Source organism: Nematostella vectensis, chromosome 2 (genome assembly GCF_932526225.1).
Source record: "Nematostella vectensis chromosome 2, jaNemVect1.1, whole genome shotgun sequence".
Lineage (NCBI taxonomy): Eukaryota > Metazoa > Cnidaria > Anthozoa > Actiniaria > Edwardsiidae > Nematostella > Nematostella vectensis.
Window position 1 is genome coordinate 2,549,773 of NC_064035.1, and position 14,977 is coordinate 2,564,749.

The window sequence follows — 14,977 nt, forward strand, 5'->3', positions numbered from 1 at the left end:
ACAAGCGGTTATAGAGACCCGCTATGATACTCAGCGTGCACAAGAGGTTATAGAGACGCGCTATGATACTCAGCGTGCACAAGAGGTTATAGAGACGCGCTATGATACTCAGCGTGCACAAGCGGTTATAGAGACCCGCTATGATACTCAGCGTGCACAAGAGGTTATAGAGACCCGCTGTGATACTCAGCGTGCACAAGAGGTTATAGAGACGCGCTATGATACTCAGCGTGCACAAGCGGTTATAGAGACGCGCTATGATACTCAGCGTGCACGAGCGGTTATAGAGGCCCGCTATGATACTCAGCGTGCACAAGCGGTTATAGAGACCCGCTATGATACTCAGCGTGCACAAGCGGTTATAGAGACGCGCTATGATACTCAGCGTGCACAAGCGGTTATAGAGACCCGCTATGATACTCAGCGTGCACAAGCGGTTATAGAGACGCGCTATGATACTCAGCGTGCACAAGAGGTTATTGAGACGCGCTATGATACTCAGCGTGCACAAGGTTGTAAAGGCACGACATTACATCGCCCGTTTAAGGAGGCAAAAAGTTACTTTTTGCATATAAAAATTTAACTTGATTTAGCCATTTTAACAATTGAGTTTTTGACCATGTTTGGTAAATATCTTAATCTAAATACTACAAACAGTGGTGAGTGGAGAAATATTTATGGGACAGATCAAATAGTTTTAAAAGACTTGATCCACGATTAATTTAACAGATTTAGTTAAGCTAGGGTCGAGGAGCAGTTTTAAGCTGCCCCAGTGTAAGAGACGTGCTGCGGTAGACGTCACTTACAGCTAAACCATCATCTTGCTGGTCGGCACTTGGTTCTGTCTCATCTTCTTGGTTGTCCGACACCTGGTTTGATTCACGAAGACGTAACGCTATCTACGTGTTATTTTAAGACAGCCGTGGATATCCGTGCCTCAAACGTGCCTTAGAGAAATTGGGGTAATATACTGTGCAGTGTTTTAAGTAATGTTTTTTTTATTTAAATGAACCATCATAGAACCATGTGGTACTCCACGCATAGTACGACGTTTTTCGACTTTAAAAACTGCTGCGGTTAATCTGAAAGCTACATGTTAACCTTGGTGATTAGGTGGCCTTCCATAGTGCCAGTTGTCAGATTCTACCATCCTTCCAGGTACTGTGGTAAGGTACTGTGGTGAGGTGCTGTGGTGAGGTGCTGTGGTAAGGTACTGTTGTAAGGTGATGTGGTAAGGTGCAGTGGTAAGGTGCTGTGGTAAGGTAATGTGGTGAGGTGCTATGGTAAGATACTGTGGTAAGGTGCTGTGGCAAGGTGCTGTGGTAAGGTAATGTGGTGAGGTGCTGTGGTAAGGTGCTGTGGTAAGGTACTGTGGTAAGGTACTGTGGTAAGGTGCTGTGGTAAGGTGCTGTGGTAAGGTACTGTGGTAAGGTGCTGTGGTAAGGTGCTGTGGTAAGGTACTGTGGTAAGGTACTGTAGTAAGGTGCTGTGGTAAGGTGCTGTGGTAAGGTACTGTGGTAAGGTACTGTGGTAAGATACTGTGGTAAGGTAATGTGGTGAGGTGCTGTGGTAAGGTGCTGTGGTAAGGTACTGTGGTAAGGTACTGTAGTAAGGTGCTGTGGTAAGGTGCTGTGGTAAGGTACTGTGGTAAGGTACTGTGGTAAGGTAATGTGGTAAGGTACTGTGGTAAGGTGCTGTGGTAAGGTACTGTGGTAAGGTACTGTGGTAAGGTACTGTGGTAAGGTACTGTGGTAAGGTGCTGTGGTAAGGTACTGTGGTAAGGTGCTGTGGTAAGGTACTGTGGTAAGGTGCTGTGGTAAGGTGCTGTGGTAAGGTAATGTGGTAAGGTATTGTGGTAAGGTACTGTGGTAAGGTGCTGTGGAAAGGTGCTGTGGTAAGATACTGTGGTAAGGTGCTGTGGTAGGGTGCTGTGGTAAGGTGCTGTGGTAAGGTAATGTGGTAAGGTAATGTGGTAAGGTACTGTGGTAAGGTAATGTGGTAAGGTACTGTGGTAAAGGTGCTGTGGTAAGGTAATGTGGTAAGGTACTGTGGTAAGGCTCGGTGGTAAGGTGTGGAAGGTTTCGTGCCTCAACTTACAGGTTTCTCAATTGAATCAGTCTCACTCTGATTGCATTTAATAACTTTGTCGTCTTTAATTTCGGGCTGAGTTTAGAGTGAGGGAAAAAGTCACAATATATAAATTACAGCACGATAAGGCCTTATAATCGATAAAGATATTTTGATTGAGTTAAATTTATCTGTAAATTTATCTATCTAGTTGTGACGATATTATGATAAAGGTTATTTGGCGCCTATGGCGACTGTAAAGAAATACATGAATTTATGCACAACAAATGAATTTTACGGTTTGAGGTCATATAGATGTGTGTGAGAATTTATTAACAACAACAGGAAACCAAAGAAGGTTATTTCGAAATTGTATCGCTATTTTAGCGAACAATCGTGGTTGGCTTTAAATCGAGTAAAGTAAATATATTTCTAGTAAGGGGGTGCGTATTGGAGCCTTTGTAGCATTGTATTGCAAGATTAGCGACCCCCTCCAGCCTCTCATTGTCGGTGCGGCGGCTTTTAATATATACAAACGCGCAGGATGGGATCTGAAACAAAACACAACATCGTCTTACCCTGCCTAGGTCTGCTAGATGCTGTACCAGGTAGTTGGCAGACACGGTTTTCCCCGCCCCGCTCTCCCCGCTGATCAGCAGACACTGTGGTGAGTTGTTGTGTATCATAGCCTGGTATGTCATGTCGGCTACCATGTAGAGGTGTGGCGGGAGCGAGCTTTTCTCGGCGTTGCGGTACGCCCTGGAGTGCTGTTGGCGGTAAGAAACCGTTGGGTTTTAGCGGTTAGGCGTTACGGTACACCTTGGCAAGTGTAAATGGTAAGGAACGGTTGGGTTTTAGCAGTTAGGCGTTACGGTACGCCTTGAAAAGTGTAAATGGTAAGGAACTGTTGGGGTTTAGCAGTTAAACGTTACGGTACGCCTTGGAAAGTTTAAATGGTTAGGAACTGTTGGGTTTTAGCGGTTAGGCGTTACGGTACGCCTTGGAAAGTGTATATGGTAAAAAACGGTTGGGTTTTAGCGGTTAGGCGTTATGGTACGCCTTGGCAAGTATAAATGGTAAGGAACGGTTGGGTTTTAGCGGTTAGGCGTTGTGGAACGCATTGGCAAGTGTAAATGGTAAGGAATGGTTGGGTTTTAGCAGTTAGGCGTTGTGGTACGCCATGGAAAGTGTGGTAAGAAACTGTTGGGTTTTAGGAGTTTGCCTTGGAAGGTGTATGGTAAGGGGGATGGGGGAGGGTTGTTCACGGAAGTCCAAAGAGTAATGTGAGGTACAGTTCTTAAATGCATACCTCCTCGCCGTAGATGTTAAGCGTCTGCAAAGGGTTCACAGCAATCAAGATATCTCCGATGTACGTGTAAATTCTATTGGCCATGAACCGCTCGAGAAGATGACTCAATATGATTTCCTTGAAGCACACATAGAGCACCATTAGCAAACATCACGAGCCTTTAATAGTCCGTCTTTTTACATGTGTACAAGTCTACTGCTGTTATACTGTTTATTTTCTAATTGTGGATTTTGTTATAATTGCTGATATTGTTGTTGTCGTTGTTTACGTCCCCGGATAATGGAGAATTGTTGAAGAAACATTCCTCGCGCGTGTAAGTTTCTGCTCTAGTTTAGAAATATTTTTGTGTCCTCTGGGGCGCCTTAACGAGGAAACAGCATCGAAACCATCCTCAGGGACCCAGGGCGTTGCGGAGATCGGGCACACTGGGAGCGCGCGAGAAAGAAAGAGCACTTAAAGCCGCTCCCTGTGGGCCCGATCTCCTCGACGCCCTGGGTCCCCAAGGATGCGTCGAAACATATGCGTCATATGCGGCATAATAGTGATGGCCTTGTGATATTTTTGTTATCGTTTTTGTTTTAAATTAGGATAATCATCTCACCTCGGTCAACGTAGATAACGACGCCAGATCATTTACTTGTAGCATTTTATTATTTCTTTTGGGGTCTCCAGGTGGCGGTCTAAACACGAAATCAATTTAAAGGCGTTGAAGGTACAGTATCACCCTTAATTAGCTAAGTTATGGACTGCTTTTCTCAATAACAATTGCTTAGGGGCTTATCAAAAGTTGCGCATGTTGATTACAGTGACTTTTGGGTTGGGAAACGCTAAGGCTTTAAAATGCATACTTGATATATTCAATTATGGGTATTATGCGGGATTCCGCTAGCCACCTACCGTCCCCTCATGGCGCATTGTTAAGAAGGTCGTGGGCCACGAGAAATTCATGACATGGTCCGATTAACTCCATGAAAACAATGCTAGCTCACTAGGGCTGCTTTATTCGGTTGATAACAAGCACTTCGCAGCACACCTTGTCATACAGAGATACATCGGCATTACAATGCTGGCCTGGCATTGCTACCTTTTTGGAAATGATTACACATGAAGGCATTGCTACCTGTTTTGAAATGATTACACATAAAACCACTTACGGGGAGGCGAGGTCGCGGGCTCCCGCTCTTCTCTCGTGGGCTATCTCGTCCATGATTCCGTCCCGTCCCTGATACAGCGAGTCCATCACCGTCATCAGCTTGCGGCGCAGCTAGCAGAAATACACACAACGTCACAATATGAGTCAATCGCTTATGGCCCAGCTAGCAGAAATATTACAACGTGCTCAGGGAGGGGTCCGGGGGGAAGTTATTGATCCGAAGGGCATGTCGGTGGTTTCCAAGTGGTATTGGGGTATGTCGGTGGTTTCCAAGTGGTATTGGGGGCATATTGGTGGTTTTTATGTGGTGTTGGGGGTATGTCGTTGGTTTCCAAGTGGTATTGGGGGTATGTCGGTGGTTTCCAAGTGGTATTGGGGGTATATCGGTGGTTTCGAAGTGGTATTGGGGGCATGTCGGTGGTTTCCAAGTTGTATTGGGGGTATGTCGGTGGTTTACAAGTGGTATTGGGGGTATGTCGGTGGTTTCCAAGTGGTATTGGGGTATGTCGGTGGTTTCCAAGTGGTATTGGGGGTATGTCGGTGGTTTCCAAGTTGTATTGGGGGTATGTCGGTGGTTTACAAGTGGTATTGGGGGTATGTCGTTGGTTTACAAGTGGTATTGGGGTATGTCGGTGGTTTCCAAGTGGTATTGGGGTATGTCGGTGGTTTCCAAGTGGTATTTGGGGTATGTCGGTGGTTTCCAAGTGGTATTGGGGGGTATGTCGGTGGTTTCCAAGTTGTATTGGGGGTATGTCGGTGGTTTCCAAGTGGTATTGGGGGTATGTCGGTGGTTTCCAAGTTGTATTGGGGGTATGTCGGTGGTTTCCAAGTGGTATTGGGGGCATATTGGTGGTTTTTATGTGGTGTTGGGGGTATGTCGGTGGTTTCCAAGTTGTATTGGGGGTATGTCGGTGGTTTCCAAGTGGTATTGGGGTATGTCGGTGGTTTCCAAGTGGTATTGGGGGTATGTCGGTGGTTTACAAGTGGTATTGGGGGTATGTCGGTGGTTTCGAAGTGGTATTGGGGGTATGTCGGTGGTTTCCAAGTGGTATTTGGGGTATGTCGGTGGTTTCCAAGTGGTATTGGGGGTATGTCGGTGGTTTCCAAGTTGTATTGGGGGTATGTCGGTGGTTTACAAGTGGTATTGGGGGCATGTCGGTGGTTTCCAAGTGGTATTGAGGGTATGTCGGTGGTTTCCAAGTGGTATTGGGGGTATGTCGGTGGTTTCCAAGTGGTATTGGGGGTATGTCGGTGGTTCCCAAGTGGTATTGGGGGCATGTCTGTGGTTTTCAAGTGGTGTTGGGGGCATGTCGGTGGTTTCCAAGTGGTATTGGGGGTATGTTGGTGGTTTTCAAGTGGAATTGGGGGTATGTCGGTGGTTTCCAAGTGGTGTTGATGGATATGCGTGCACATGCCTAAAACCACCTACGTGAGTTTGATTCGTAGAATCACTTATTTTAACACCACCTACGTGAGTTTGATTCTTAGACTCACTTATCTTAACACCACGTATGTGAGTTTTTATAAATTTAGGTCGATAAAAACCTAGATTTCTAACAGTTACCAAAGCCTTCAACCTATAAGTCGCAAGGCTGTCTATTTGCATTGCCCGTCTCTTACATTTAAAGAGGCGGACCTTTATCTTATTCTGGTTTGATTTTGTAGCGAGAGAGGCCCCAGCAAGAAAATCAAGAGAACGTTTCATCTTGTTCTGATTTGATCTTCTAGCGAGAGAGGCCCCGGGAAGAAATTCAAGAGAACGTTTCATTTTATTTTGATTTGATTTTGTAGCGGGATGCCCCGGCACGAAATACAAGAAAACGTTTCATTTTGCTCTTATTTCATTGAGTAGCGGTAGAGGCCCTAGCAAAAAATACAAGAAAACTTTTAATTTTATTCTGATTTGACTGCGTGACTGCGAAGCGAGAAGCCCCGGTAAGAAATAGCGTGCGCTTTAGCGTTATTCTACCGCTGGTTCTTTTTTTTTTCGCATCTTACAAACAAGAATCAATCGTGTTGTCAGATTCCATTCTTTTTCTCTGCTTCGTTTTTCCCTATTCAATAAAACAGGGGATAGTAAATATAATGCGATTTGATTGGCTTGGAATGTTCAAAACCCCATCCCCCATCCCCGTCGGACATTAGTTTTGTAATGGGTGTTTTTATCTAATAAACATCAATAAAACGCTGAAAATTATCCATTTCGAACATAAAAACCTGGGCAATCTTTACCAATACCAATAGTTTGATCATAACTCACTATCCCTGAGGCAATAGACACCCTCTGGATGGTTTTGTATTCAATGATAGGAACAATATCCTCGACAGAATTAACTAGACACCTTATTTCGCTGATCGGGATAAAACATCAATAATTAATAGCACACAAGTGCAAGAAGTTTACCATGATTCCAGGTGAGTTCGTGCGAGTGCTCCAGTGTTAAACAAGTTTATCGTAGTAATCCGCAAAAATTTCCCATCAGCAGGCAAACGCTATGGAATTCGGGGCTGTTTTATAACTTTCTAGAGCTTGCTTCTAATGTATGAATTAGCATTACTGACGTAAGATCACGGCGGGGTGTGTCGATGCTAGATACAAAGGAAAAGGATCTAGGATAATGAACACACAATCCTTAATCACTTTGGGATCATTCCAGTACCAGTTAGAAAGTACAGTGAAGTACAGGTCAACATAGAAAATGAAAAACGATGGACTTAAAATAGCTTGTGAAACTTGTTATGCAATAAGAGCACCCGTGGAGTCTTTGTATACATTTTAAAATAAAATAACCGCGATCTTCGACTCCTTTGATTCATTGTAACTATATATAAGAATAGAGTTTTTAACACACCGCAATCAGATGTGATATATCGACCAATATAGCTACACATCACGCCTTTAAAAACCACAACTAAGGGACAGAAATACGCTGATATGTCATATTTGTGGGAGGAGCTTATTTCCATGGTCTAATGGGTTAGTTTAAAAGTCGGAGAAACAATTACAGCTTTGAATTAAGACATGTATCTTTGGCTTTCGAGGTATACTATATGTGGCTCAATGCTTTCACTACAGCGGGCATGATTAAATAATTCCATTACAATTCAAGGTTTTCGACAAGAAACAGAATACTACTCACAAGCAGATCACGTCACCATCATTTGTAAGTGAGAGAACCTTTCCATAAGTACTCTGTTCCATTTGCACGACAAGACTCACGGTTTTTATCGGTGCTATCTTAAACGTCCTTCCCTTTCGACACTGCAGCAATACAAAGGCATGGATTTCCATGAAACCCTTAGTTACCATGGCAACTCACATGAAAACAAAACTTTGTGTGCCTCGCTGTGTGATAAATAACAACGTGCAATTGCTGATGGTTGCTTTAGCCCGAATCATACGTCGCGCTCCTGTCGTGCCGAATCTAGTGTAATTGATTGGATTGGGCGCTGAACAGGTCGTGCTGCACGACAACGATTCAAACATCGAGCTTTTAATGTGCCGAATCAAATACCACTTTTGTTTTTATTTTGTGCAAAAGAAACTTATTATCAACTCAACTTTGACTACTTGCAACCTATTGAGCGCGACTTATTTAGTGCGACGTCTGGATCAATGTTGAAGCCAATCTTGTAAATGTGTTGATACAAAAATAGAAGATTAGATTAGGCACGGCAGAAGCGCGACGTATGAACTGGACCTAACTTACTGCGAGTTTCTTTGTGGGAACCCAATTTAGGAATGGATGCTGTAATAACTGGCTTACAAACGGTCTCTCCTCGAAATCCTTTATCAGACAACTGCAAATAAAAAATGGAAAACACACCACTCAAAATTCCTGTAAATAATCAGCACAAGGTTCAAGTTGTGTGTTTCACACCTTTGTGTGATTTGTAGGCAAATCGTGATCAAAACTTCTTTTTTTACGCAGCAGTAAAACATACCACTTCAACAATTGTGTTTATTTATTTCCTTGACTCCACAACGCCTACACAGAACACCTTGTTTTGCTACAACTTGTCAGTAGTCTTCCTATTCATACGACACACATAGAATTCACATTGATCCTTTTTCAATATCTTTAATGCAGTGTCATCGCTAGTATATAGCTGTAAAACGTAGAGCTTACTGAGCAATGAAGTCTCTATACTCATGGGACCACTTCTCTGGATGTTTCATGGTTGGCGGCTTGTTCCTACAGGATAAATACATTAACAAAATTACCAATGTATACCTAAGCCAACTTATGGAATAAAAAAAAGAAAAGTGCTGCACAATTTCATATTCAATTACTTCACTTGTTCTTAACATGTTTTATTTCTGAGGGACTTGCCTGGGAAAATCACTACATTCATAAAGCTTGCTTGTGGATACTTCTTACCATACCTTGGGATTTTAAAAAGAGCTCTCATTGGATGCTCGTCAGAGAGCGGTGCAACACCATCTGCCAGTTCAATACCAGTGATGCCAATGGACCAGACATCACATCGCATGTCATAGCTATAGTCCAGTTGCTGTTCACATGCAATCACCTAACAAAACATAAACAAAACATGGCTGTGATGTTAACAATGATCGTGGCAATGGTGGTGGTGGCTGTGATGATAACAATGATCGTGGCAATGGTGTTGGTGGCTGTGATGATAATAATGACCATGTCAATGGTGGCTGTGATGATAACAATGATCGTGCCAATGGTGGGAGTGGCTGTGATGATAACAATGATTGTGCCAATGGTGGGGGTGGCTGTGATGATAACAATGATTGTGGCAATGGTGGGGGTGGCTGTGATGATAACAATGATTGTGGCAATGGTGGTGGTGGCTGTGATGATAACAATGGTCATGGATATAGTGGTGGTGGCTTTGATGATGATAATGATCATGTCAATCTTGGTGTTGGCTGTGATGATAACAATGATCGTGGCAATGGTGTTGGTGGCTGTGATGATAATAATGACCATGTCAATGGTGGCTGTGATGATGACAATGATCGTGCCAATGGTGGGAGTGGCTGTGATGATAACAATGATCATGGATATGGTGGTGGTGGCTGTGATGATAACAATGGTCATGGATATGGTGGTGGTGGCTGTGATGATAACAATGATCATGGATATGGTGGGGGTGGCTGTGATGATAACAATGATCATGGATATGGTGGGGGTGGCTGTGATGATAACAATGACCGTGGCAATGGTGGTGGTGGCTGTGATGATGACAATGGTAGAGGTGAGGATAAATATGATAATGATGATGGCTGTGGTGATGATCAAGTATAATAAAGAGAATACTCACTTCAGGGGCCATCCAAAATGGTGTGCCAACAGATGAATTCTTCTTCATCAGCGCATTGGTAAGCTCTGAAGATACGCCTGGAAATAAAAACAGCCATATATTTAACTAGATGCAGGACATGTGGGGTGTCCTCTTTTGAAGACAGTTGGAACAGCAACCAGGTACCCAAGGGCAGCAAGGCACACAATTTCACCTGCATTTTCACCTGCAGTCACCAAGGGTATACAATTTAGTAGATTTTTTGGCAACTCTTAATTTACAGCAATTGATTTTTGTATTTGCACTACTACCAAGGCTTATAGCCAGGATTTGGAGTTGGGACTGAAGGTGGGTAATTGGGAAATTTAGTGGTCTGTACCCACCGGCTAGCAACCTGCTACTATGAATTATAAAGGGAGGTTGTTTTAGAAATAATTAGCAGACATGACTCCATAACACCAGAGTTTCTGAAATACCTACCAAAGTCAATTAGGCGAATGTCTGCTTCATTTGTGAGCATCACATTGGCACCTTTGATGTCTCGATGCATTACATTTTTTCGATGGAGATACTCTACACCCTAGGAAGGAACCGAAATACCTTAGTAGAGTGCTCGAGTAGTGTGATAAATCTTATCCTTTAAGTTTAACTAATTTTTGTTATACAATGGCTGAATACTGAGATTCAAGGGAGCTTGGTCTAATATTCAATATTTAAGTTTGACAGAAGACTAATTTACAGTAATACCTTTAATGTTTCGTGAAGTATATAAGCTACAAGATCTTCTTCCAATGATTTTCCTTTTTTGATGAGATTTTTCACCAGATTTGTTACAGAACCTCCTCTGCAGAGCTGGTCAATGTCAAGATTCAATGTTATATGATCATATGTAATACGTCAGTATATATGCATCATAGCAAATATAACAATGACTAATTGATAAAGCATCATTTATTAAAGGTAGGGACATAAGATCTGAAACATGAATTTTAATTAATTATTAAGGCAATATTCATCAAAAGCTGGGACATACTGTATTATAAAAAAATCACGAATCATCCGAAAGTAATAGTTTATATTAATGTATTTTAATTTACATTTTTAGGAAAACTTAAATAAATCAAAGTGTAGTATCATGATATTAGAATCTAATCGATTATTTTACTTACCTCCATCACCAGCCATAGCTGATCTTGACGATTCGGATCTCGTTGAATAAAAGCACCATGGAAGCCAGCAATGTTCGGATGGTCGGAAAACTTTTTAAGTATTTCCAACTCGGGTAAAACTTCCTCTATTTTCTCAAGAATAGAGTCAATAACCTTGGCCGCGGCAATTTCCCCTGTTTTGACATTTCGGACTTTATAAACCTCACCATAAGTTCCTTCTCCTATACTTTCCACAAGTTGCCAATCAACTGGCGGATCGAGGCTTCGCAAACTTTCTGCACCTTTTCCCATGACCGCTGAAAATAAAGAAAATATATTGAAGAACTTCATGAATGTCTAAGTCTAAACCATATTCCGTGCTGTCTGACCCGAATTCGATTCCATAAAAACTCATCAAAATTCTTTGCTATGACTTACCGAATATTTCATCCGCTCTACGATACGACAACATGGCAACTCAAAATACGTACGTAATGTTAAGAGCTACACGAGCGATTAATTACTCCGGAGAATCCATATGTATATCCCTGTTGTTTGATCTCATGTACGTGGGCGAAACTATTTTTAAAGCGAACTGAATATGGAAATGATGTAGAGGCACACGGCGTGACCAACAAACAGAGGAGGTCAAGTTCTCTCCCTCCTGGAGAGAGCTTTGCTGTATTATAGCAAATAATTGTTTAGCCTCGAGCTGCGAAAACATTGTGTGTAAGCCGCAATGGCTGCTTATTGGGCAACACAAACAGAGAGAGTGAGCCCATATGTAACACCTGCACCGGTTTCGATAACAAACCAAAACAAGCATTTCAAAATGGCGGGGATTTGGGGTAGAACCCAGGCCTCTTTGCTCCTAATGACGTCACACTACACTCTAACTGGATAGTTCCTTGTGACATCAGACCCGTAGCCAGGATTTTGAGCGGGGTGGTTCGTTTTTCCATTTCAGCGGACCAAATTGACCAAGATTGATTACATTAGGTAATCAATCTTGTATTTAAAATGTTAAAGTGCTTTTTAACATATGTCGACAATAATAAAGATAATCAAGAGAGCATATACTTAATATAAAAATATTTTATAGTCATTTTAAAGACATATTGATGTGCACGGTATACCTCCAGCCAAACGTTATATATTTTTGTTTGCTCTGAGCGGACCTTCAAGCCGTGTGTGTGTGTGTGGGGGGGGGGGGGGGGGGGGGGGGGGGCTCGTCCGAACCCCCCGAACCCCCCCTGCCTCTGGGCCTGGACATTTCTATTTTTTCTGACAAAGCCGCACTATTTTTGCCTTAAGGCAAAGCTTGAGATTTTTTTGTCAAAAAATTTTTTTTTAAATTAAATGAAAAAGATGATATATTCTATAACCGTATGGACAAAAAAATTACTGATGTTTCAGTATTTCTATCTAATAAATAGCTTTTTTCAACGTATTGAAGCAGTTCAGAAGTTATCGAGTTTAAAGGTTTTCATGAAGCTAGCATTCTTGTGCTAATTTGAACTTATGATGACGGATTGGATGAATAGAAGTGAGCATTAAAAAGAAAATTAACTATGTGAAATTTTATGAAGCAGCATTTGCCAATAGTATGTTTGTAGATGATATGCCATTAAAATAAAGCATTGATTGTACAAGAGAACATTTATTTTATATTATATATATTTTTGAAAAGTATTTTGAATAGAAAAATTTTTGTGCATAGACAGATCTATTTCGTAAATTAATAGCAAAATTTGACAATCAAGGACTTACGCTTCTCTTTCCTGACTGGTTTAGGGCTTTTAAGAATAGCGTCTTTGAGTTTCTCTTCATGCACTTTGTCGAGGGCATCTTCGTAATTTATATCCATTGATGGCGATAGAGACATGTCGACACTAACTAGAAACTTTTTACTCGTCACCGTTTACAATTGATAGCCCCTTGGTACCTGCTATATATTACATGATTATGGAAGGGCATCAGTAGAAATTAAAATGCTGATTTGATACTCGATTTCGACTTTTGGCCCGACATCATTTTCATTCATTTCCGTCAAGTTGTTTAGTTATGTAGGACTCCTGAAGTGAAGCTGCATCATCATTGTTTTTACCAAATAGATAAATTGTCTTTAATTATTCATATCACCAAGTTCATAACTTTCTCAAATACATAAAATAAAATAAATTATGGCGTTCGATTATCTCAGCCAGTAAACTTATGGCACTTCTGTCTCGCAAAGCCTTTTATGGAATTTTAGATAAAACGTATTCCAGTCCCGTTATGCATCAGCGTTCAGAAGTTGAAAAAATTGTTTTTATATCTCATTCTCCAGAGTATTCAAGGCGGAATATTGACTTTTACAACTCATTATTATTTAATAAAATTCTAAATCGACTTTCAACGGTATCACCAGCAAGTAAAATACGTTAGAGCAAGATAAAATCACCAAGGAACTTACGCTTTTTCTTCTTCTTTGGCATCACTCCGTTTGCTTTGCCTACAGAAACTCGCAAATAAGGTGTTTAGAAATTAAGATGATGCCATGTAAGACCAAAGAAACCAACGTCATCTGGATTAGAGTTTTGTTTAATGAATAAAAAGCTGCCGGTATTCAAGGAAAGAGGTTTGTAAAGCCTTCTGCCCTCGTTTATTCTTAACGCAAACACGCTTCTTAACGCTTGATGTTTGTTTGTGTTACTGTTGACATCTTGTTCCTTCATCCTGTTCCAGTACTTGAAAACATGAAATAGGCAACAACCTAGATAAACCGCTAACTGTTTTTTTTTATTTCACAGCTCACTGTATCTAGGTACTATACATATCATATAGATTGCGGCTTCTTATCGGATTATGATTCTTTATGAGGTATTTACAAATACAACGGTATAAGCTGCAAGACCTATTGTTAAAACCCTCGCAATAACCCCCTTGGTCACTCACAATAGCAATATCTATTAATAGATAATATGGCTGCCTACACTCTGCGTTTTCTCGAGGAAAACTCCCGACAAGGGCAGCAGACACGGGAGGGTGGGAAGAAGGGGCGGATCTAGCTTTTCGATAAAGTGTGGGGGGGGGGGGGGGCTTTGCTCAGCGGCAAAGGGGGGCAGTAATTGTTTAGTTACATATGGCTTTCTGACAGCCCAAAGAAGAGGGAGAGGGGTTAAACCCCCTAAACCCTCCCCCTTAGATCCGCTTCTGGTTGTGGGGGGTGGGCAAGCCCTCCACCACACAGTTTAGAGAATCTCTATTTTGGGCGGATGACGATTTGTTTGTATGCGAATTCTAGTATTTCGAATTAAAGAATACAAGTAGATGCATTATACAACCGATTAGGGGACGCCCCTCCCCCCTTCCTCTCCCCTCATGAGACCGCTCCGTCAGGAAATGCTGCCACAATTGTGATGGGCTGTTTGTTTTTGGTGAAGACCTACTTTGCATGATTTATAGTACAAACAGCGCGATATTTCTCAGTTCTCACCAAGCAAAACTGGTGCCAATGTGTGTATGCTAGTGTGCTTCTAAAGTTCACATTTATGTATACATACTCGCAAGGATAGTTTGGCTATCCGACGGAGTTTTAGACTAGCAAAGGTCGCATGCGTGATCCGCACAATTGGCATCACGCTAGCCCGGTCGCAGCTCTAGATCCCACATGGATCTGAGCTGTGGTTTAAAGCACTTCGTTCGAGTCGAAGTCGCCCTGCAGTTTTTTTGCCGATGAAGTTTAACTGAGGCAAACCGGCTATGCCATGCTGACGAGTCCTAATAAGGACGAAACAGCTGTTCATGGTTGCCGAACTGCACGGGTAATAGACTGTGCTAGCGTCCCGTCTTGGCCCGACTGGTGCCAATGTGTGTATGCTAGTGTGCTTCTAAAGTTCACAGTTATGTATACATACTCGCAAGGATAGTTTGGCTATCCGACGGGGTTTTAGACTAGCAAAGGTCGCATGCGTGATCCGCACAATTGGCATCACGCTAGCCCGGTCGCAGCTCTAGATCCCACATGGATCTGAGCTGTGG

At 42.1% G+C, this 14,977-nt stretch overlaps 1 protein-coding gene across 9 annotated transcripts in view; it reads right to left on the reverse strand.

Annotated features, from left to right (window-relative positions):
- Nucleotides 1–13,506, reverse strand: part of LOC5515566 (myosin-IIIb) — a 42,185-nt gene extending 28,679 nt beyond the window's left edge. For 3 of the 9 annotated variants that reach the window (XM_032385205.2, XM_032385207.2, XM_032385204.2), the window contains exons 1-14: nt 12,725–13,038; nt 10,976–11,271; nt 10,554–10,658; nt 10,287–10,386; nt 9,828–9,904; nt 8,917–9,062; nt 8,660–8,725; nt 8,240–8,330; nt 4,531–4,640; nt 3,978–4,056; nt 3,377–3,493; nt 2,646–2,834; nt 2,098–2,163; nt 807–869 (exon numbers count right to left, since the gene is read on the reverse strand). In XM_032385205.2, the coding sequence (XP_032241096.1) occupies nt 807–869; nt 2,098–2,163; nt 2,646–2,834; nt 3,377–3,493; nt 3,978–4,056; nt 4,531–4,640; nt 8,240–8,330; nt 8,660–8,725; nt 8,917–9,062; nt 9,828–9,904; nt 10,287–10,386; nt 10,554–10,658; nt 10,976–11,271; nt 12,725–12,839 (1,620 nt within the window). In that variant the 5' untranslated portion in view covers nt 12,840–13,038. Of the gene's footprint in view, nt 1–806; nt 870–2,097; nt 2,164–2,645; nt 2,835–3,376; nt 3,494–3,977; nt 4,057–4,530; nt 4,641–6,933; nt 7,085–7,669; nt 8,116–8,239; nt 8,331–8,659; nt 8,726–8,916; nt 9,063–9,827; nt 9,905–10,286; nt 10,387–10,553; nt 10,659–10,975; nt 11,272–11,392; nt 11,799–12,724; nt 13,041–13,409 lie in introns of those variants that run through there. The other 6 variants (XM_032385208.2, XM_032385206.2, XM_032385212.2 and 3 more) reach the window with 6 other exon arrangements.
- Between the last annotated feature and the right edge of the window lie 1,471 nt (nt 13,507–14,977).